At 37.2% G+C, this 25,959-nt stretch overlaps 1 protein-coding gene and 1 non-coding gene across 4 annotated transcripts in view; one reads left to right on the forward strand and one right to left on the reverse strand.

Moving 5' to 3' along the window:
• Window positions 1-25,959, reverse strand: part of celsr2 (cadherin, EGF LAG seven-pass G-type receptor 2) — a 101,527-nt gene that overhangs the window by 39,488 nt on the left and 36,080 nt on the right. For all 3 annotated transcript variants that reach the window (XM_030133316.1, XM_030133315.1, XM_030133313.1), the window contains exons 2-3: window positions 24,820-25,527; window positions 8,169-8,391 (exon numbers count right to left, since the gene is read on the reverse strand). In XM_030133316.1, coding sequence (XP_029989176.1) covers window positions 8,169-8,391; window positions 24,820-25,527 — 931 coding nt within the window. The remainder of the gene's footprint in view (window positions 1-8,168; window positions 8,392-24,819; window positions 25,528-25,959) is intronic.
• Window positions 5,827-5,900, forward strand: trnan-guu (transfer RNA asparagine (anticodon GUU)). Its single transcript has one exon. It is a non-coding gene; the product is annotated as a tRNA-Asn (tRNA).

A 25,959-nucleotide genomic window follows, 5' to 3' on the forward strand; every position in this document is an offset into this window, starting at 1 on the left:
GTTAGTGCAGTATTCTTGAGTTGGAGAGGAGCCAGAGGGCAGAAAGCGCCGCTGACCTGCTTACTGAGAAAAAACGATAATCACGACCTCAGAGGGAAAAAAAGGATGTCGATGCTACGGTTGATAATAACAGCAGAGACAGAGTGCAGACAGAGCAGTCAGACTGCTTCTACATATCCAGTAAAAAACACAAAACGCCAGCTAGAATTAAGACTGCGAGTCTATTAGTCCTCAGCAGCTCTCTAGTCTTTGACGTATCGATTTAAGAGGCTTCTACACATTGCCCCCCTGAGCCCTCTGAACTATGAGAGTAATCAGCCGGAACTAAACACTGACTCAACTGGCATCACTGCGTGTCACATTAGGCACCCATCAGTAAAAATAACAACCAGTCTGCCCTTATGTAGGGGACCCTGTCACGCTATGCTAACACACTGCCATACATAAGATGTGTGCAGCGGTGTGAAAAAATATGCCTCCTGCAGGGATAGTGCAACATATGAGTGTAAAACACAGCTAAAAATGTGCCATAATGAACACTGAGGTGAAAAAAAATGAGAAGCACTACAGGACAGTACTATGCAAAAAGTAGAATGAATATATGGGCTCTTTTCTTCAGATGTAACATAAAAAGTCAGGAAAAATGTGCCCATTATTAAAAAACACAAGAACTACACAAATAAGTCAGTACTCAGTGTGAACTGTGTTTTCATGATCAAAAGTACATGAAACAATATAAATAAAAATATCTGACAGCTTGAATGAAATCTGAAAGAAAACGCCTGAAAATGAATCCAGTAAATCTCATATTGTCTGAACAAATACTATAAAGTCATGATAAGAGCAAAGGGAGGTCACACTAAATGCTCTGGTATGAAGAAGCTGTTTTTTCCTGAAACTTGCATTTTTCATATTGTACGTATTTCCATTTATATCCTGATTGTATCTTAATACCACGACTGAGAATTCATTATAACTTTGTTACAACAACAAACCTAGTAGTGGCCTAAGACTTTTGCACAGTCATATATGTACGAGGGGGGGCTGAAAAGTTCATAGCCTGACTAAGAAGGAGTTATTCCACAGTAATGAAACTTGGCATATATTAAATTCAACCTTTCCTGATACTAACTGCATGGTTTCCTTCCACATAAACCCACATTGGATAAATAATTTAGGACTTTGAAAAGTACTACATACATTTCATGAAAATGCTTGCTTTTCACCCCTCCCTCATTCTCCCTCCCCCTCTTGAATTCAGCTTCCCAGTTTGCAAAGTTGGTAAAGCTGGAGGATCATCCCCTATAGACACCATGTCAGCATGAATGTCCTTGGGGGCTAACCCCTTTTTCTGCAGACATTTGATAAGACGATGGTGCCACGGATGGTTCACCAAATGTCTCTGGTACTACTTTTCAAAGTCCTAAATTATTTATCCAGTGTGGGTTTATCTGGAAGGAAACCATGCAAGTAGTATCAGTAGAAGTTGAATTTAATGTATACCAAGTTTCATTGGTGTGGAATAACTCCTTCTTAGTCAGGCTATGAACTTTTCAGCGCCCCCCTCGTAAAATAATGCATGGCCCTAAATGAAAATATCATCTCATGTAGCCACAACCTAACCACATCTTTTTTCACTCGGCTCTGATCAAGCAGTAACACATGGACACATTTCATGTTCAACAGTCTCTGTCATGTAAGCAGAGTAACTTATATGCATGTGTTATACATATTTGAGGAGGTATTTATAAGCACTTTAACATTATGTATGACAAAATTGGGGAGATAAAATTTTTAGGTGAAAAATGTCAAATTACTGCTCAGTAACACATGGACTTCAAATGGACATCAGTTTTTTAAGCTTTACGCAAACATTCAAAACATGCGGTTCTCGACAGAAATTGATATCAAGTAGAACAAAACCTTTTAGATATTATGTTCAACTACACTGAAAATAAAATTTGAAGTAAAATATTGAAAAGTCATGAGAATGTGGTAACACATAGACAGGTTGCCATGGTAACATGTGGACGACTCTTTACCATTGTATGCATCACCCAAAATGTTGACTTATTTTTTAAAACATGCCAGATATAATCACAATGCTTTATTTAATGTATTTAATACTAACACAGTGTTATTTACAACTTGTGGCGGTCCGTACTGATATAGATAAATTACAAATAAAGAGTAGTTCTCGGTAAGAGTTCACAGATAGTCTTTTTAAATGTGACAGATTGAATAAATTTAAATTTCTTTAGATATAATTTTTAGCGTCAAATTCGAGCTATATTTTTATGTCTGAGGCATGGCTATGGTATAAAAAGTACAATCAATAAAATCTGTTGTAACTTTTTTCTACAAGTGGTATTTTAAAAAGGATAACAGTTCCATAAAATAGAGATTTTTAGCTAAAAAATGAGCCCTCTTGAAAAATGATGTGTGCAAATTTACTTTTTCATGTTGACGTTCACTTTCGCTATTAGTATATTAAGCTCATGTTGCAAAACTGGAAAAACTAAGGAAGCACCTACATGAAAAAAACCCAAAAACATGAATGAAATATTATTTGAGTATAGAACAACAATAGAAAACAGTGACAAAGGGAAACATAAGATACAGAGCTCACTTTACAAAGCTCTATCGACAGGAACCGCAGCAACACTAACATGAAAACATTTTAAAGGAATAGTTTTTTTTTTCTTTTTTTTATCCTGAATGGGTGGTGCAGTAGGACGCCAATCCATATAGCCTCATTTTGGAGAACCACAAAGATTAATCAGGATAAATGTACAGTATTTTAATATGGTCATTGTTGTTGTACTGTACACTACATATGGAAGGATGTATGGAAATATAACGTACACTTAAACTCACTCAACTTCATTCAATCGTCTAAAAATCCGATCTCTCTTTAAGGATCCCTATGGTTTGTATTTCTTTTGTGTGTGTCTGTACATGTATGTGTATGTGTGATAAGTTTGTATACGTTGCAGTGGGTGGAGGTGAAACATTATCTTTGATGACAGCTGTACGTGACTGTGTGGTACTTATGGATGAGAAACTGAACCATCATGAAATCTGACTTCTAGAGGAAAAGCCCATTATGTAACATGTACAAATATTACATATCACATTCAGAGCTTCACTCGTTCAATAAAAGAAACACAAATACATAAGTACATGGCATTTAATAGTAGTCAACAAGCAACAACTTGGAATCTCAGCCTTAAATTGCATGGCTCCGGCGCCAAATCTGGGAGAGAATGGGACCTAAAATTAGCGTCCACACATGAGCCGTTGATCCTAACGGTAGTTCTTTCTGGGCGACACCTGATCCGTGCAGGTTCAGGTGACAGAGCTTCTCGCTGACCTCACCTGCCTCTGGCGCTCTGTATCGGCACCTTTTACTTCACAGCCTCCCTGACCTACCCGTGAAATGAAGCCCGCTTTCAGAACTGGTCTGAGCAGTTCTCCATCAAAAAGCCTGTCATCTGAACCGCACTTAAAGCAGGGCCGAGTCCACAACGCTCACAAGGGGGATATTATTTGCTCCGGCAGCCATTGTGACTGTCAAATCTTGCCTCGGACGTCTAAGGTGACATGTATTACAATAAGAGAAGCAAAATGGCAGAACACCATCACTGTGATACGGTGCAAGAGGTGATACATGTTGTGACAGATATCAAACAGAACGCACAGCTTTTATCGTTGATTACGTTTCATCACGTGGAGTTTTCACGCTGATGGAGGTCCTGCTGTCTTTGCATGTGTTCAATATTCACAGCTCATCTGCTCTTTTCTGAGCACCTCCTCCTCATAATCAACCATCAACCAGAGCAACCTCATAGAGCTTCAGATTTATCCTCCTAATACGCAATTAGTAAAAGTGAATCGGACACTCTGGACTCAAGAAAAACACAAACGCCTGGCAAAAAAATGAAAGCAAAACCGAAACTGCTTACTTTTAGAATGAATGTGATGAAATTTACATGAGAAGTCTGCAGGTTTGTGTGTCTTTTTTTTGTGCTGTGCAGAAAAAATGAGGAACCCCAGGCACAAATCCTTGCCATTTTAACTAAATGCTAATTTTGGTAAGAAATAGCACCTCCAGCTCTCTGGGAAAGTGCTAACGTTAGCAATGACAACGCTGTTTGCACTTCTATGTCACAACCTCAGAAAAAAAAAAAAAAAATCTTTTCTGGGATTACTTTAAAACTGATGGACTAAATCCTTTTGATTCTTGTCTGTGACTCATGATAAAAACAACTCATCCCATACAAATAACATCAAATACATTGATCCATTAAGACCCAGCGCTACTTTTGTGTCAGTTCCCAAATGAAATTTTCTTAAGTGATTTATTACCATTTAGTAAAATATGATCTTCTGCATTTTGCATTTTGAATAAATCAGGTATTTTCCTATATTTAATTTACTGATAATGGGTTAAAACACTGTATTCAAAACCTCTCTGACAGGACATTTTAGAGACAATTTGACAGATTAGTGTTGCTAAATGACCCACATTTTTACTTTTAAATTCATTTTTTCTTCAGTTGGACCATAAGGAATTATCCAAAACAAGGAGCTACTTTATATTGAAATAAATGTTGGAATGGCAATCAACTAAAGTTCGCTCTCTGACAGGACTTTACTGTGTTTTGACCCTTATATAGATGTTCATAAAAGGTCAGATTAAAGTTGAAGGTTATTATATCAAAAACAGAAAAAATTGCAGAAAAAGGGATTTTTTTTCAATAAAATATATCATTAAGTGAACATAAACCAAGCATTTCCATCCACTGTTGTTGAACCAACTCCATGGGTTTTACTGGTGAATCAGTGTTGTAGAAGATGACAGTGTTTCCATGGTAACTACAGAGCCTCTGAACGCCCAAATGGGTCATATCTGATGACCATGAAAAGATGACAAACTGTATTTTACACCAGTTTTATACATAGATTGATAGATTTAGTGGATCAACAGGTATTAAACAGTTTAGGTCAGTAGATACTTTTGGCTGGTGATGGGTGTTTGGATCTTTATAGGTTAAGAATATACTGAATAATAAACTACTTTCAATATTATTCTGTGTTATGTCAAGTAAAAACTACTCTTAATTAAGCATTTTCTTCATTATAGTACAAAATACAATGTAGACACTCGGAGAGGAGCTGAGAATCAAAGCGAGGCCTGTGCAATATGAGGAAAATCTAGAACAAAGATGATATGTCTGCATTAAATAAACAAACTAACATCAGTGTCATCACTAAATTAGCACTGATTAATGTGCGCTGGTGTTAGTGTGAATGTACGGTGCATGTAAACACAAAGAACACAAATAATAATTATGACATATTTTTATCTCAGTGATGACAATGGTATTTAACACTTGTAAAAAAAACACAAAAAAAAACAAGCACTAATATAGGTATTTGGAAGACTAATAACTCGCTAAAAATAAACTTCATAAAACATGTTAAAGCTACAATGAGTAAAATTTCTGCATAACAAATGTTTAAAGGTGACTAGGTCTATGTAATTTATTTTGGTATATATTTTAAATTATCTTCAAATTCAGTATAATCTGTAATTTTATTTAGTGTAAGAGCCTTTTTTTTTTTTTTTTTATCAGACATTGTGTTTTTTTCTGTGGACCAATGAACTGGGGTTTAGCTACAAGTATTTAATACACTGCCCCTGCTACTGCATTCGTGTTGTATGTTACAGTTCCATGTCTGGGTCAAAGGGACACTGTGTTCAGGTCACATGTGGAGGTGGAGGTGTGGCTTCAAATTCCACTCCTACCATCATTCACACATGTCTCTGTGGCGCAATCGGTTAGCGCGTTCGGCTGTTAACCGAAAGGTTGGTGGTTCGAGCCCACCCAGGGACGCAAGTGTGTTTTGGGAGGAGACAGCTGTGGCCTAAAGGGTTAGAGAAGCAGCAGCTATTTAGTTATAAAGGGTTGCTGGTTAGATTCCCTGGACTGGCAAAGAAATTGTGGCCACATAACCCAACATTTACTCCTAGTCTGCAGTGTGTGGTGTGTTCCTGCATGTTCAGCTAGGGTCAGTTTCAGTGTGTGTTGTTCACATGTCCTTCTAAATAAATAAATAAATCACTTGTCACTGGAATCATGTCATCTTTAAAGCTGCTTGTGGCCATTTTTGTCTTAATATTGCACACGATCTTCTACTGTTTTGATTGAGACACCACTACCATCAGATATTACACACTACACTGCACCTAAAGTATTCTGACTGTGAGTGCAACAGACTTCCAAACCTCAGTAATGACTTTATATGCACACATGAACAGATTTTATCTCCTCACACTGATGTCGGCCTCTGTCAGGCTTCACCTTGGTGCTGAAATAGACCCGGCGGCGCTGAGTCACAGCTCAAAGTGACCAGGGACGCTGACTGTAATAAGATCAGACTCACTCTTGGCTGCAGGATTAGCATCCTCATATTATGCAAGTCTCCTCTCCAGAAACACAGCTGCTCCTTCTTTTTAAGTTCCACCAATTCAACTCACAGGATGCACTTCAGTACTGAACACACACTCCTAATGCACAGGATCCTTTACTGTTATTTAACCCTTTAACCCCTGATGTGTTATTTTTTTGTTTGTTTGTTTTTTGACATAGTTTTCCTTGTTGTTTGTTGTTTTTACTGTTTGCAGTGTTGTTATGATTTTCCTTTTTTTTTTTTTTTTTACTGTGTTTTTACTGAATTTTGACCGTGTCACTGCGTTTTGGAGTTCAACCAGGTGTTAAAAAGCACCTGGACTGAGCCCCATAACAAAAACTACTGGGCCAAAATTCAAATACTTGTTGTTCAGTGTGTTCCAGGTTGCAGTTCATGTTCCAACACCCTAAATCTCTTACTGATGTATATTCTAAGTGCCTTATTTGGTAAAAACCTGTAAAACGTGGGTGCTTCTATGAAACTGGGTCCTAAAAACAGGACAGAGGGGCTAAGAATTCAAACCAGATGTAGACTAATGTTATGAAGGAAGTTTGGAAGCACATTGAGTCTATTTTAAAAATAAATATTTACTGAGATAAAAGAGAAACTATTTTTACATAAAACATATTTTTGTATTATTTTTATACAAAATTCGCGTGTAACAAGATAAAAAAAAGGACACGAAAATTACGAGCTACTCTTTTTTTTTTTTAAGTATCTTTTTATTCTCTCACAGGTACATTTTGGGGATCAAACTAATTATGCAAGGCAGAGTGTTTCACAAAAATGACCGCTGTTGCAAAATCACTCAAGATTTACATGTGTTTAAATGGGCAGGTTCTGCATGTAACACCAGTGGACATGATGGGTTACATACGAAACCTGGAATGAGACTGCCGATTCATGAAAAACCCACATGTCTGGATTAGAAAAACCACTAGGATCATCAAATTTAGCACAGTGTCTTTATTTATAGCTGTATATAAGACCATTTAAGCGATGTTTTCCAGATCAAATGCACTGACACCTAGGTAGCTTTTCCTGTCCCAATTTTGGTCCTATTTTTGGCCCCAATATTTTATTTAAAATTCATTAATTTTGGGATGGCTCAGGGCAAGAGTATAATTTTTTTTTGCATTTATCAGAGGTCATCATTAGGTACATCCTGGGGGGAAATATGCCTTAATTTGTCTTTTATTATTGGGTTTAAAAAAGCTGGCAAAGTGCCAGACACTAAAATGAACCCAGTTCCATAGAAGCACCCACTTCAATTCTTCTCTTTGTCTTTTTCTGTTATTCCACCCTATTATGACCCTAAAACACACAGTAAAGCAAAACCACCGAAAAAAAGGAACACAAGCACATACTCACAGCAGCTTTTACGACACTGAGACTGACGCAAATTCACAGCAGCACTTTTACCTGAAATAATGTCTCACTCAGGGGTTAAAGGGTTAAAGTGCAGCTACTAAAATCTGGTGCTAAAGGGTCTCTACAGATAAAGGCTGTTGTTCAGTGGTCCCATTATTGCTATTAAACACCATTATGGTTATATAAATGTGGGGGGAGGGGCCACGCTTCACTGGAGGTGAGAGCGTGTCTGCAGAAGTGGGTTGTGGAGGTGGATGAGCAGTGATTCACAGATTACTGAAAGGCCACGGAGCAGGTGATCCAGGTGAGGTGCTGCTTACGTGAGAGAGAGGGTAAAGTGGAAGCGCTGACGGAGGCCCTTGAAGGTCAGGAAGGAGTGAGGGGGGAAGTTCCGCGTGGTCATCTCGCAGTAGGGCTTCTCGTAGCCGCCGGGGGGACAATCGCACTTAAACCCACCGACCAGCAGGTTGACACATGTGCCGCCGTTTTTGCAGACGCCTGCAGCGCAGCGGCCTGAGCGCGATGACAGCTCGCAGCGTTCGCCTGGAGACACAGAGATATGGATGGAGAGGAGAGAAGGGTGCAGAGAAATGAGGATTAATATTATTCATGACATGCTTTTACCTCAGAGACCCCACACTGTATATAATGGGTTCATGTCAGCTATGCTATTGGTACATTTACAGAGGTATGACATTATCCAACCCCAAACAACCTGAGAAACATTCAACTACACTGTCTAGAACGCACAGGAATATGGGTGGAATAAATGAAGATATTGTTGCACACCTGAATACATGACAGGTATAAAAAAAAAAAATTACATGTATTAATCACATATTCATTTGCAGTTTTAATTGAATATATCTATCAGTACTTGAAAAAATTAACCAGATATTTACCTTTTTTTCTCCAATATGTCTATTTTTTTCTTATTATTTTCCAACAACAACAAATAGAACAAGAACAAATCAAGATACATCATCTGAACTCATAGATGGACGCAGGTGGCAGACCCAGAGACAATAAGCAACACATGACAAAAAATATAGAAGAAAGCACAAGGCAGGTGACTTTACATCAAACAAACCTCTTAAAAAATAGCAGAAATGTCCAAACCAATGTACGACATGAGAGGATTCTATATTTTATGAAACACATTGCCTCTATTATGTAATGTACTTATCAAATAGTCCACATTTTCATGTGCAGTTGTGTTATGGTTGGGCCTTTGTCTGTTGTCCGGTTCAGTCAAACACATTTTCTTGTCCTGTAGAGTTGCCTTTACTGTACATTTCCCAGTGACACTGACATTTGTTACCTCAAGTAGTATTTACAGTGGGTCACACTCCAGTAAGAATACTTGGCATTTTAATAAAACAATGAAACTATCCTAATTGCACACACACACACACAAAAAAATTTTTTAGAAAGCAGCATTTGCAGGTATGTTAAATATGTAATGTGACCACAGCTCAATCTTGGTCTGTGTCTGCGATTTCACTCTTTTTCTTGTGTCACACCCAGCATGACTCTCTCTCCTCCCTCTGGGAATATGGCTGCAGTTTGTGCTGCATTCATATTCAGTGGGACAAACATGATGTGAGCAGCAGCAAGGTGTTGGAGGTGTTTATGCATCCACACACTGAGACGGTCAAAGGAAGTCATTGCACATATCTACAGACTCCGGCAGCTAAAATAATGGTTATTTGGTGAGTTCATGTTTATGTTAAAAAGATTTTTTTTATCATTTTGTTTTATATCGACAACGGTAAATGTGAAATGCCAAAGCAAACATGGGAGAAAGATGAAGATAGAGCAACTGAACCAGGTTCAGGGTTATGAAGAAAGCCTCTTCACCACAGGGTGACTGGAACACATCACATGAATGTGTAAATAAAATCCACTAAATCTGATTTCCTGTGGCTTATTAAGATACTGCACCTGAACAGCAACTGGACAGTTGAAATGTCCCATTTCTTTATCAGTAATCTAATGTGAATCTATTTCTGTGCTATTTGTCAAAGTCAGCCTACAGTACATTTAAGGTCAGAAGTTCCAGATGTAGCTGCATGAAAAACAATGACTGTCCAACCTATTATTAATAATGTCCCCAGCACTGAATACCAGTGCCTTTATTTAATCATGAATAAGATAATGTGATTCAGCTCTGGAAAGACTTCAACTGAGCATGTTTTTATGATGTGAGAAGCAGATTCTGTCCAACCACTGACCTTAATCGAAATGAATAGTCATGTTTTTTTTTTTTTTTTTTCATTGTTTTGGACTAGTCCTTCAATGAACTATATATATATATATATATATATATATATATATATATATATATATGGATAGATAGATAGATAGATAGATAGATAGATCTATAATATCTCTTAAATATTTTGATGCAGAGCAACACTCCTATCTTCCTCTCATGCTGTGCAGCTGCTGAAAATGATATTACCACTTTAACTCTGACATTTGATTTTCCATATCAACAACCAAAATCTGATTTGTTATAATCAGATTTTCAGATCATTTGTTTCCTGCCCCTTAAGTTAAACTCAATCATGAGCACTAACTGATGACTCCAAATACATTTTTTCCTAGATTGAACAGACATGATTTGTATTTATACTGAATCATCACATAGAGGTTACATCAGGCGACTTATATAGAGATTCACAGACCGTGGACCGTCAGGCCATGGACCGTGGACCAGGCCTCGCCCTCACCCTCCTTAGCCCTGCGGCCCGGCTCTCATGTGCCTTTTGTCTGGACGCTCCGGACGGGAGGCTGCAACTGTTACTGAGGCGAGACTGCGCTGCCATGCATGAGGTGGAATGTGTGTCAAAGCCGCTCAGTCAGCAGTGTGGAAGACTTCCGCTGTGTGCAGCTCTACTGTAACACTGGCACACTCAGCCCACAACTCCATCCAAAGCACTGATGCACAGACTTCTTATTTACTCTCTGACTATTAATCACTCCATTCATAGCCCACTGAAAACAAGTTTCTTTGTCTTAGTTCTGTTGTCAGGGAAAGTCTGTGCAGTTCAAGTGAGTTCAAAAAGCTCCTGTGGGACATTCGAGTGATTAATAACAACTCAGAACATTTGTTAAATTTACATAATTAATATTCAGCAACTAAGACACTGGAGAAAGACAGTGTCAACTCAGTAGCAGTTTGACTTCTAAAGCATTTGTAAGCTATTATTCAACCGTAATGCTTCATATTTTAACAATAACCTGTTGTATTAATGATTAGAAAAATACTTGAGGCCACATTTATCCATTTTATCCTTTGCTATTGTGGCTGGTTTTGTCTGTTGGGTCTTAAAATCACAAAGAAAATCTCCTCCCCTGAACTGTTGACCTCCTGGAAGAAAGCGGCAGAACCTTTTGTTAAACATTAACTAGCATTTATAACTGCAGGTTTAAAAGGCTTATTGTTAAACTCAGAATATTTAATTACTGAAGGCTTAATGAGTGACTACTATATTTACATCCAAGCATTTCACAACATTTTATTTTATTTATGCTTCTTTTAAGATATAGAGCTAAACATGAAAAAAAAAAAAACATTAGTGGACATTCAGTAAGACTGCCTTTTTTAATGTGGTGTAAAAAGTCAGAATGCCACAAAATGGGGCACACGATGATGTCCCCATCATTTTCTTGCTGATGACAAACAGCTACAGCCGGCCAGTGGGAGAACAAAGCCTTTCTGTTTCAGCGCTGTTTGCCTTGTTATTAATTCAAGAACTTGCTGTAGGCTATTAATTACTTGTGTTTCTTTAAGTCGTCTCAGTGGTCTTCAGCAAACACAGTTACAATATAAACTGCAGTCACAGAAACACTGCCACGCATGCAAATAAACGTAATTATGAGCAGAATAAAGATATAACACTGACACTGTGACAAACTGTGGAAAATATACACGTCCTCTGAACATTCTGGTACAAAATTAAACGCATGCACCTCAGTGTTGATACCTGATAAAACACTTCTCTCCCAGTGGGACGTCTCGTGAAAAGCAGCTTTGTGTTGCCAGGTGAGCAGCACCGTGAGGCAGGGAGGGGCTCCGAGTCACAATTTCACAGAATATCTCACTCAATAATTCAGACACGTCTCCTCTGCTCTATTTACGCCCCTCTATAAGTCCATCCAGTGCCCACACTCTGTGTTATCAGCCTGCATGAATCATTAAAAACAACAAATCGCACAAATAACACAAAGATGCTGCTTTTATTTAGACAGGACGAGTGCACGATTTAGTGTTCTTTTTGGCAAATGGACATAATTACGCACAGTCGCTAATTACACAAAACATGTCCTTTACTAATATGAATGACAAATTATCCACTGTATTCACATTTATTATCAAAGTTATGGTGTGACTGGACAAACTAAAGGAGGACTTCAAAGTAAAACATGTCACAGACTAGATCACACAATGTCACACTGTTCTTGTTTTTCATATCTAATAAAAAAGCAGCTCATGACTCATGTAGAAAATGAATTTGCAACATCACGAATCGATCCCAGAGGAATAAACCTAATAATGAAGTGCCTCCATAAATAAACAAACCTCTCTTTGCTGCAGATAATAATATTCCTTTTAATGGATGAATGCCTTGTAAACAAACATTTGTCAGAAGGTGCAGTCTTTAAACACACCCAACTGTTCCTGCAGAAGTTTCCTCAGAGATCCTGAACCTGGACACGTGTCTGTGGGCTGCCAGGTAACAACCCCCCCCCCGCCCCCGAGAGGAACTGAGTGGGCGCATCCCTGCAGATTCACCGAAGGCGCTGAGCCCTGGGACGGCAGAGACATGGATCCACTTCGACTACAGCTGAGACTCAAGTTTGCTCAAACAGATCTAGTCTATAATGAGCAGAAGGTCAGTGAGAGGATGTGCAAAAGAGTTTCAGCTCAAGAAGGAGCCACTCAGGATTATGAAGGTGAATAATGAGATAAGCACGATCAATAACGCAAATGACCTTCAGTTGCATCAGTGATCAAACGCAACCAGGAACATCTCACTAGACTCAAATTAGAAACACACATACATAGACCTTAGAATAGAAGTGGGATAAAACATCAATACTGGAATGTGCTGTCTTACTTCCTCTAATCAATACACTGACACAGGTATTGATATTTTATTAGAACCTACAGCACAAGTGAACACAGGAGCTACAGTCGATGTGTGTTGAAGAGGCACCGAGTTAAGACTTGATGCTTTTTTGAGTACATTGTTTCACCTCAGGTGTGAACTTCTGTGAAACTGACATCGTAATGTCGCGAACAATTCCTGCTTTTCGCCTTTTTATTTCTTTTCTTCCATTAAACAGACAAAATCATGTGTCATAGATGACTGTGTAGTGAGGCATCATGTAAGAATCAACCAATATGTTCCTTCAGGAGGCAAAATGTTTATCTTTCTCCTTACAGAGCCGGTACTGATCAGTGATAATCAAGGAGATCAATAACCAATTTTTGGAAAATTTTAGGTAAACAGCTTAATTACAATCAATTCAACACAAATTCCATCAAACTGACCGCAAAATTAAAAACAGAAAGTGTAATTCAATATTAAGTCAATAGTATTTATTTAGTTTTCACATTTTAAATTTGATTTCTCACCAAAGTTCATTAAAGCTGCGTATGACGTTTATCACCGATTTTTCATAAAATCTGTAAAACCTTAGTGATAGCCTAAGCTGGGACGCTGATAAGAGGGGAGACATGAGAAATTCATGGGGCCCAGCATTTGTAGGGGGCTCACAGAGCAGTGGAGGGGGTCCAGTGGATACAGGTTAGAAGTTGTGAAAATTTCATGTAAGAGCCGCTGTATAAGAGAGAGATAGAAGTCAGGAGTCGGATGTTGAAACCAAGTTAAGTTTCAGTTTCAGTTTCGTTTTCACGCGAGCTTAAGTGATGTTATGTGTGGACTGCACCCACACACTCCCATCCCCCCGGCTCCAACAGGTCGACAAGATACTGAATTTTATGAAAGGGTCCACAACGTTTACCTTTCATGGGGCCCACAATTGGTAGTGGCGCCCCTGAGCCTAAGTATCACGAATCCGTTAGTCTTCATGTGATTACGCACCTGAATCACTTCCCTCACGGTGAACAACTTCGAAGTATACTCCATCACAAGCAATCCGCTTGTTTACATACCAAACCCAAACCAAACTGTCACTTGTCACTTTTTCAGAATTCCATGCAGCCGCAGTATGGCTGCAGCAGCAACAAACAAGGAAACAGCTTCATTGCTTCTTGCTGCTGCGGCTGCGTGGAATTCTGAAAAACCCCAAGTGACAGTTTGGTTTTGGTTTGGTATGTAAACAAATGGCTTGTGATGGAGTACACTTCGAAGTTGTTCACCATGAGGGGAGTGATTCAGGTGTGTAATCACAGAAAGACTAACGGATTTGTGATACTTAAGCTATCACTCTGGTTTTACAGATTTGATGAAAAATTGGTGATGAACGTCATGCACAGCTTTAAAACTTAAACTCATATCAGCTTCAAAAGCATGAAAAAAAAAGTTTAGAAAAAGTCTGCTATGTCATTGTTATAAAAATGAACTGGTAAATACATAACTATTTCCTTTCTCAGATTGGAGACTGGAAACAGTGACCGGCGGCTGCATCAGAGCAAAGAAGAGAATTTGAGTTCATTGATTTTATCAGTTATTGAATTTACAAATTTCCAAAACTGTAAAAATGTGATTATAAGATGTGATAATCTGTCAAGGCTTGATTACGGATTTTTCCTTAACATTAAGTACAAATGGACACTGAATAAACACATACAATATTAGAAATAAAAATGCAATATACTGAGTGGATCTAAGCCACACTGTGCATTAGTGACTCTGTTGACTCCAACCTGAACTGTCAGTATTTTGTACTAAACTCAGTGCAGCACAGCAATATAACACACAACATCAAACTGGTATAGTTTTTAAAACAGATTTTATTATGCACATTACTTATTAATTAATGTTTTTCTACTGACTATTTTATCTTGTTTACTAGTGTTTTATGTATGTGTTTTTATTGAGACCAATGCAACATAATTTAGTTTTTACAGTGAATCTATGATGTAATATTTAAATGACAAATAAAGAAATCTATATCTAACTGATGAGATGGACTTTTTACACACAGTAATCACTAGCCAGTAAAAGCTGGTACTGAACATGACAAACTGGACAAACTGACTGTGAAGGTAAAGAGTAGCAAAACATATAAAAACAGATTGGTTCCAACATTTATTGAATATTGGATCGTTGAATTGGTGATTCAGATTTATTCATTTAGGTCAGGGGTGTCAAACTCATTTTAGCTCAGGGGCCACATTCAGCTAAATTTGATCTGAAGTGGGCCGAACCAGTATAATAATAACATAATAATATATAAAGAATGTCAACTCCAAACTTTTCTCTGTTTTACAGTGAAAAAAGTAAAATTACATTATGAAAATGTTTATATCTACAAACTATCCTTTCAAACAATGTGAATAACATGAACAAACTGAAAAAAATATATAATTTTAACACTGTTATGCTTTAGTTTATCATTTACACATGTACATTATAACTTACAGATCACAGTGGATCTACAGATACACAAAATATTTAGTAACAGCTGGAATTTTATTAAAATTGTGCTTACTTCTCTTAAGACATTTCAAGTTGTTCTTATTTGTTCAGGATATTCAGATTTTTTGCGAAATTATACTTTTTTTTAGTGTAAATACATGAAAACATTTACATTTACAAAGAGAAAACTTTGGAGTTGTGAGTATTTATAGGTTATTATGAGACTGAATTGGTCTGAATGTGGAACCTGAACTAAAATGATTGTTGATATCTTAGTGTAATTTTAGCATTTCACAAATTCATCCCAGGGGCCGTACTGGACCCTTTGGTGGGCCGAATTTGGCCCCCGGGCCCCATGCTTGACACCTGTGATTTAGGTATTGATAACTTTTTTTACTTAGCTGTTCCATTATTTCTAATAGACTGACATATGCACTGTTGCCCATAAAGTTGGAATCATTTTAATATTCCTCTTTTTATTCCTGTCTATATACATCAGTTATTAGCTTTGACCTGGTGCAGTAATTACATACTGAGTCTCAGTTACATTTTATCTAGAATAAATCACATTGTCACAGTCATTTCATGACAAGATGTAAAATATTTTATTCCAACTTTATGGGCAACACCGTAGTTAATTTCAGACACATGTGATCAAACTTTTTTGGGATGGGGACATGGATAATATTGGATAATTAACCAACAATCCTATTTTTCCTCCTGTAAACTATCATCACAGCTGTCCACAGTTGAAAGGGATTTAGAAATTCTTAAAACTTGGTTTGATGTCAATAGATTGTCACTTAACATTAAAAAAAAACTAAATTTATGGTTTTTGGAAATCGAAAAGAAATTGATGAGGACATTACATTAAAAATATGTGACGCTGAAATTGAAGGAGTGTTTGATATGAAGTTTTTAGGGGTTGTTATTGATCACAAATTAACATGGAAACCACATATTAGATATATAAAAGGAAAGATTGCAAAGTCAATGGCAATGTTGTATAAGTCCAGAAATATACTCAACCATAAGGCACTACATATAATTTACTGTTCACTTATACTTCCTTATATGTCATATTGTGTGGGAGTGTGGGGCTCGACATATAAAACAACTGTAAATACTATAGTCCTCTTACAAAAACGAGCCATACGTATTATTAATAAGGCCGGTTACTATGAATTAATTAAAATTAAAGTTACTCCCCATCTGTGTACAAAGGTTCTTCACAACACGAGTCTAAATATGATTTGTGAGATGTTTGTAAAATTGTTGTACAAAAAGCTAAAAAAACGACAAAAAGCAGATGTATATCTGTTGTTGGAGTTAAACTATGGAATGAGGCCAGCATGGATTTAAGAATGTGAAGCCCATTTTTGATATTTAAAAAAATGGTACGTAAGGCAATTTTTGAAGGATACAACTGTTAAGCTCTAATAAGTAATAGGTAAATAATTTATTTTTGATTCTACATTAAATTACCATTAATTTGGTGGGTTAAGTTTTCTATTTTTCTGGTTTATTTTCACCTTTTTATGTTTTTGCTTGTTTGTTTGGTTGTATGCATTGTTTTTTTGCTTGTTTTTTTTTTTTCTTTTTCCTATATTGGATGCTGGGTAGCTGAATTTGTTATGTAGGACAGGCATTAATATAAGCATTTTGCTTCTGCCTGTGCCTTTTCAGTAATTAACCTGTTGGTAATGTTTGTAATGTTTGTAGTGTTGTTGTTGACACTGGTTGTATTATTATATGATGACTGAATAAAGAATTTCATCATCATCATCATCATCATCATCATCATCATCATCATTACATCAGCCTTTAAGAATCCATAACCAGACGACCTCTAGTGTTAAGAACAGCTGAATCAGAATAGTATCACAGTATCAGGGTCTGAGATTCCTTCTGATGTGCTTGCCAACTAATCTAATGCACCACATATCGACACATATGTTCTAGTTTTCATGAATGGAAAACTTAAATCATTTTCTCTGCAGTCTGTGATTATGCATCAGACCAGATTTAGGTTGATAACAGACCATTTTCCATCAGGAACAGACCAGACTGTACATGATGACGCCGTTTCATAGCTCTCATTGCAATCCAGCTTGGCAGCATGTCTTTTTTTTTATTCATTCCATCTCTCAAAGGCAAAATTCAGTGGCTTTCAGTGGTTGGCAGGTGTTAATTTCGGCACTGATGTGAGGTGATTGGAAAATTCAAGTGTTAACCAGTTTTTATTCCAAAAGCGTGTCTGCACATTAAAATGCATTCGTAATGAGTGAATGAATTACACATCACAAAGAGACTGAGGCTGATGATGTGATGATCTCAAACAGGCTGGATGCTAAGTATACATCCTCCTCATACAGATGGTCTTTGCTCTTTGCTCACACTGTGTTTTAAAAGACACGTGTGTGAGAACTAAAGCAGGGGAACATCTTGTTGTTGAGCGTCTACATAATGACTCAGCCCAGCCAAATCATTCAGTCCGTCAGCAAAGATGATGGCTGTTATAGTTTTTTTTTTTTCTTCTTTTTTTTCCCGCTACCATCTGGCAACGCCCACGGTCCAACAGTTCGACAACACACACACACACACACACACACACACACACACACACACACACACACACACACAGACAAATGTGCACACTCACACATCCATGCTCCATTAACACATAGACATTTTACAGATTTCCATCCAACTGCTTTACACATGTAATATCCCACATTTAGCAACCCACCCAAAACACAAAGAGAAGAATTTAACACACGGTTACACAAAAAAACACACACCAGGATTCACTACAGAGTGGAGAGTGAAGCTCACTGAAGCAGACACTGAAGTTTGAGCTGTCCATCACAGATGAAAACACATCAAATAAAACCTGCCTGAAAGAACTCGTTTGATCAGTCTGACATCTTAAATCTTTAACTCTGAAGTTGTACTCGACACACTCAGATACCTGTATGTACCAGCATGTGGGTCCGAACCCCCGAGTGATGCAGATTAATGTGTCTAACTCTGCAGCTTTCAGTGGATCAGAACGAAAATACGCCCACTTCGCCCACTCACTCTCCCTCTCTCTGCCGATTCACGTTAAAAGCACCTGCAGTTCAGCTCTCGACACCCACAGCACTGCATAAGAATATAAAAGTGCCACTCAACCTGGACTCAAAGCCCACACACTCAAATGCCGATACTATTTCAGGCTTCATAAACAGCTGCACAGAAGGAGAAAAACCTTTTAATGTTTGATGGGGAATAATGGAATAATAGAAGTGATGCCATTACTGAGAAACTTAGGTTTTTCACAACAAATCTTGAGATACATTTTTTACTTTAGCTGTTTTTTTTTTTTAATTGTTGTAAACATGAACCATGACTTAACTGATGAAAAAAATCAGACCATCACAGCTGTTTTTCAATTGCGTATCATTGTTTTTTAATAAAATGCTCCACTTTTTTTTTTTTTTTTTTTTCCTTTTTCGTAAAATGGCCCGGATTCAAAATAAGGGCATTTATACCTATAACAACCACCAGGTCAAAATTACACCTATATAAATGCATGTTTATGTTTAAACATCCTAGGTTTTTAGATAACGGCATTCATTTATTTATTTGTGATGTGAAAGATTCATGAAGGTTTACTGTAGAAAATAGACAGATGCCACATTTCTTCAGCCAGTTTCAGTTCAATTGACTTAGTTTGGTTAATTTGGTAAACTACTGTGGTTACATTTTGTGTGTATCTGTAGCTACAAGCCAGATAGCAATAGAAGAGAATGAAATGAAACATTGTTAGATAGGTAGGCAAATATTTTAAAATATGTTTGCAGTTATTTAGAACATTTGAATTTATTAAAGATTATAATGTAAATTGTGTCTCTTATCACATGTTTAAGGGCCCCCATTTATAAGCTGAGGACTGCTTCTGGGGTGTCCTCTTATAAAATGTATCTTGTAAATGAATTGTCAGTTTTAACTGTTGTAATAATATGGTAATAAATCGATTGACTGATTGAAACTAAAATCTCTGTCATAATTTCCTGTATAAAACTTACATTAAGATTTTTTATGCTGAGAAAATCATTGATAAGACTGAGGTGGATTTATCAAGATAGAGTAGAATTAAAAATTTGCTCCAACATTTTCAGAGATTTTCCACCTGATTCATGTCCAATCCAATCCAATCCAACTTTATTTGTAAAGCACTTTAAAACAACTGCAGTGGACCAAAGTGCTGTACAGAAGAATAATTAAAACCAAAATAGAAGAATAAAATACAGAATAGATTTAAAGACATAGAAACTGTACAAAAAAGAAAAAAGTGCTATACAGAAGAATAAATAAAACCCAAATAAAAAGAATAAAATACAAGAATAGATTAAAAAGCCATACAATTAAAAACAACAAAATAAATAAACAAATAAATAAAATTGATAAATAAGAACAATAAACCACTACCAAATAAAAACAATAGAATAAAGATAGTACCTTCAAATATCTCACATGGTTTCAAAAGCCAAGGAGAAAAGATGGGTTTTAAGAAGGGATTTAAAAACAGACAGATGTGATGACATGACACATATGTATTGACAGAGCAACAATACTGGACTGACCAATCTGTAACTTGCATGATTCGACGTCATGTTTATGGAAACCTTAGCAAAGGGGATATTAGAGATAGTATCTAATAGTACCTGGTGGTGTCTGCTTTCACACAGAAAAAACATCAAAAAAAAGTTGTGCCAAGTTTAGGTGAATCGAGCTTCTACCAGCAGTGGAAAAGCACCATAAGATTTAAGAACCAAACAAATATGCAGATATTATCTTAATACATGTTGTTATAGATACAAATACTTTAATTACAAAACCAGACCAAAACACAGGGAATGACTCAACAAACTCCAGCTATGATTTAAGACATTCCTTTATGAAGAGACTGACTTCACACAAAAACAGAAGACATTCTTGTGAACCCTATGCATTTTAGATATACAAGAAACTTGAGGTGGTTCTAGTCTGAAACAGCAGAACATAAAATGAACCATCACTAGCTGCAGTTATACTCAGCCCTTTCAAACCTACTGTCTTTGATTTAGCAGAATTCAATGATCGGATTCATGAAACCGAGCAGATAAACACCACCAACTACATCTGTAAATGTCATCTTATTAAGCAAAAAGGCCAATAGCAGTCCACAAAACTGAGGCCAATGTTCATAAAAAACACTGGTGCATCCATAATAATGAATATTCCCCTACAATTAGTGTAGTATTCTCAAGAACATAATTTTAAGTCCAATTAGGTTCATACTGTTCACTTGAACTTATAAAGATTTTTTTTTGTCAGACAGATGGAAAAGGTTAACTTTTTTCCATCTGTCTGACAAAAAAGAAAAATAAATCTTTAGAATTTTAAGTCAATTCAAGACCACAACTTCCTTAGCACTAATGTGAAAAAGATAATCTTCCAAACATTGCAAAACATTTTCAGAAATCTTGATTCAGCTGATACACATGGAAATGTAAAAGAAAAACACAGACCTACCCTCTTTAGCAGATTAACAATCTTAAAAATAATGTTATGTTTAGAACTGGTTTGGTCATACCATACCGTATCTGTAATTGTGGAAAAACACGTTCCTATTAATTGCTGTGCATCTGGTCTTGGTTTAGGTGGTCTTGGGTTCAACACTACCTCAGGATGTCCAGCTAATGACATATCCTCAAAAACAACAGTAAATAATGCACAAAAATGTAACACACATGCATAAATTGTGTAATTATGTATGACAAACTGAAAAGCATGGTGCTTCAAAGACAAGATGAGGCTCAAAATCACATTAAAAAGTCAGAATTTGACCCACTTAACTGCTCTACAAAAAGAGGGGCAACTACCCTAACATTCATACTGTATAAATTAGCATAGTTTATTTCTCTTCCTCTTTAAACTCTTTTTCAACTTCTCCCTTTTTCTTTTCCAGATAAATAGTGAACAGACAGTCTTTAACCCTTAGAGGATGTGACTAATTTCTGGAGAAAAGGCTGAAACGATTCCTGCTGCCAACAGTAATAAATTAATTCTTCTTTATCACAAAAAAAATGTGACCATACTGTGTGTTTTGGGAGGTTTTTCTTTATCTTAGGTATTTTTACTACGAAGTATTTTTACAGCCAGGGGACACTCTCCATCTGTAGTCATTTATAATTAATCATTTCATTCTATTACTCCTCTCAGTGGTAACATACTACTGCTGTTGTTTTTGACAGGGAAAGTAAACCTTGTTCTGTGGATGCCCGGGCTGAAATACAGCAGAGACAGAGGTTTGTTATGTCATCTCTCCTCCTGTTCGCTCTCAAACTGTCCTACACCTCAGGCTGAAGTTTTGTCGAGTGTAGGTGTGAAGGATGTACAGTATGTATACAGATGATTCAATCACAGGACACACAAATAGATGACTGCATCGCACCAAAACTACAGCGATATCTAAACAACCCTTTTTATATAAGATTTAGAGAGCTGTGATTACTGCCAGACTTTAACGAAACAGTTAAATATTAAAATGCTTCTTTCTTTGCTGTAAATAATTCTAATACATGGATTAAACTGATATTGAGTTCGACTCTAATTAAAACAAACCACTTCTAAAATAAGAGCAAATTGTGGCGGCTGTTTACAGGCTCATGTTTATTCATGTTGACAAATCAATAACTCATCACAATCTGCCTTTATAAAGACCTGAAGTGAAGGAGGCAGATGTAGACATTAAAGCTCCCATGGGATGTTTGTGAATTTAGACAGTCACATATTGACCACATGGTGAAAAACGTCTCTTGTCATTCTCTCTTTTTTTCTGTTTCAACGCTAAGAATGATGGCCACCCCTGCCCATCTTCAGTCGACTTTTGATTCGCTGGCTGATCGCAGGTGAAAAATATATAAATAAATGAATAAAACTCCACGTGAAGCTGCAACACTCAATCACCCAGCCAGTAACAGGCCAAGATTATCACTCACACAGCAGGTTATTAATTAATTACATATGTTAGGCTGGAAATCTGAAGCGAGGGATGACTTCAAGAAGGTGAAACGCAAACTTTGCCAAGAACCGTTCATTCATCAATCGTCAGCCTCAAACAATGCTCATTTCAAAAATGGAAGAGGCCTAAAGCTAACTTAGCATCTTTAGCATCTGTTTGTTCTAACAATAGAAATCTGAGATACACAAGCATGATTAGGCTCATCCAGTCATTACTGCTTTTGTCATGTCATTTAAATCCTCATGAAACAGAGTATGGCAGAGGACTATATGTATTTTATTTTACACATTATATGTTTCCTTTAACCCATAAAGACCCAAACATCTACCATCTACCAAAACCATCTACTGATCTAAACTGTTTAATACCTGTTGATCCGCTAATCCTATTAATACATGTAAATAATTGGTGTAAAATACAGTTATTCATCTTTTCATAGTCATCAGATATGACCCATTTGGACATTCAGAGGCTCCATAGTGAACATAGAAACACCATCATCTTCTACAACATTAATTCACCAGTAAAACCCATGGAGTTGGATCAATGACAGTGGTTATCGTTATGTTAAATTAGTGATAGATTTTGCTGAAAAAGTCCCTTTTTCTTCAGTTTTCTTGATTTTTGATATAATAATCCTCAACTTTACTGTGAGCTTTTATGAACATCTACATGTTTAGTACAATAAATGTTGGAAAATACCTGATTTTTACAGGAAAAAACACATAATACAGAAGATAATATTACAATAAATGGTGATAAACCACTTAAAGATGGTTAAATATACAGGAAAAATTCATTTGCGGACTGCAACAAATGTTACACTGGGTCCTTATAGGTTAAATGGAAATGTAAAGAGGCCATCCCCTCCCACAAAGCCTACTACTGATAACTGGCAGAATTCATCATGATTCGACATATCATTCATTTGGATGCAAAATTACATAGTATATGCCCCTGACTGAAGGATAAGTCAATATGTCTTATAAAATACCAATAACTAGAAAAGCACTCGAAGAGCGCAGACCTCCGCCAAGGCAGATCACCCCCCCAAATCACCACCAAAATTAAATCATTTGTTCCTTGTGCCAGTATCAATATTTCCTGAAAATTTCATCCAAATCCATCCAGAACTTTTTGAGTTATCTTGCTAACAGACAGATGAACAAACAGACAGATGGACAAACCCTGATGAAAACATAACCTCCGCTATTTCACTTGGCAGAGGTAACAATATCCACACAATGATTCTTCCTCATACTGTAGCCAGATATTGGTGTGTTAGACACACTTAACCCTTTCATGCACGGTGGACACTTTAATTCCATTTCGGGTTCATAAAATATTCCCCAAATCCCTTCTGAGTCGTATCAGTATCAGTTTGTAGACATCATGCAACAGTGGAGTCAGATAATACCAGTTCATGTTGCTTGAAATTAGCTCATGCATTGAACAAACATATGAACAACGATCACACATAATTACACATAATTACACATAACTCCTATCAAACTTTAGACATATATGTAAAAATGAATAGTTTTGTGCTTGAGTTTTGTGTAGAAATCAGAGTAATTGAAACAATCAGAAAAGGAAGTAGAGGTGATGTTAGTGTTTTTCTATTAACAGTGGATATTGTCTCATATTAAGCTTTTGTTTGTTTCAGTTTTTTCTTCATTGTCACAGTGAGTATTCATCTCTGTTGTTTTAAAAATACGTGATTTTCTGTGAGCTTATATACACCACAAAACATAATACAACCCAAATATGACCTGATATTACTGTCAGTGTCAGTTACAGCCATTTTACCCCATTGTTGCATCGTGTCCACATATGTAGACACTTTTATACAAACCTAATTCTGTAAAAACATGACGAGGATTTCATGTTTAGCATTGTTTTAAATAAGAAAAATAAATCATATTCATTTTTCTCATGGTGTATGCATGAAGGGGTTAAACAAAGGGTCTGATTTGACTGGGATTCCATTTGTCTGTGCTCTTTAAGATTTGAATATTTCAAAGGCTTATCATTGCAGATTTCTGTTTCTCTGTAATGTAGCCCTGTGTTACCAGTGTTATGATATTCCTGCTCAGGCCTGAAACAATTTTTCTTGCCTTCTTCCTGTTTAAATAATTTAATTGGTATCATAAATGTATCATGAATATTCAGCAAATCACTGGCATGAACTGGAGTGAATAGAAAATAGGGAAGTGTTTGGTTGTAGGCAGTAAAAATGCAAAAATCATCAGACTGATCTTGCTTTGTAAGTAATTATTTCATCAGTAAATCTAGGCGTCTCACCTGTGTAATCCTCGAAGCATTCGCAGGTGTATCCTCCCTCTCGGCTGCGACACACACCGTGGGCTCCGCAGGGTTTGGAATAACACAGGTCGATCTCGGTCTCGCAGTAATCTCCAGTGAAGCCGGTGGGACAGCGGCAGCGCAGCCCGGCGATGGGGTGGATGGGTCTGAACAGGATGGTGTCAGATGCAACAAACGGAGCCAGGCTGTCGAACTTCAGCACAGACACACACTTCATGTAGTTCTCACAAGGTTCTCGCAGGCAGATGTTGTCGTCAAATGGAAGAACTTCCTGAGAGGAGATCTGAGCGAGCAGGCTGCGGTTCAAATACAGCCGCTCCTGAAGTTCTTCAGAGCCGAAAAACTCCGCACTGCCGACCTCGAGCCCTCTGCCAGGTCTGTCTGTTCCATGAGTGGACGATCCTGACCGATGGTGGACCTCATCTGGGACGGGAACGGCTACAGACAGGCTGACATTCAGGATGCGAGCGCTCACGTCTGTGTCGTCCTGGATGTTGAAGATGACGACGTCTTCAGGGGCAGCAGACAGGACACGGGCCACACCATCCAGAAACTGAGCAAGCAGCAGGGACAGGAAGTGCTCCTGGGAGGTGTTGGCCAGACGCAGCGTGATGCTGTTGGACAACATTTCATCTGTGATGATGGTGACCTGGAGAAGACACTGAGCCGACACTGAATGGACGCCATCTGAAAGAGAGCAGACACAGGAAAGAGGCCTTTAGAGTCAGGCTCATCATCTTTTTTGAAACTTCTATCTATTCAAGTTTTATGACAACTATACAAAAAGCAGGGACCTCCCTAGCAGACATAAAAGTGGATTTACTGGTACCTGTTGACTTATTGCTGTACTAATACTTAAGCATACTGCCTTCCAGAAGGCTCATCATCTCTAAACATCAGACCAATCACAGAGTTCATCAGAGGTTATTATATGTCAATAATAGGTAGGAGAGGTCTCTGAATCAAAAGGACTATTAAAGGTTTATTTGTGTACATGGGGTCAGCTGTTATTTTCACCATCATTGCAGATAAAAATCTTTGAAAACAACTTTGGCAGAAATCCAGTTTATATACAAGGTATTAACCCTCTGGTATCCTGCCCAGAGAGGTCCTTCTAAC

The sequence above is a fragment of the Sphaeramia orbicularis genome, chromosome 5, assembly GCF_902148855.1.
Source record: "Sphaeramia orbicularis chromosome 5, fSphaOr1.1, whole genome shotgun sequence".
NCBI classification, from domain to species: Eukaryota; Metazoa; Chordata; class Actinopteri; order Kurtiformes; family Apogonidae; genus Sphaeramia; species Sphaeramia orbicularis.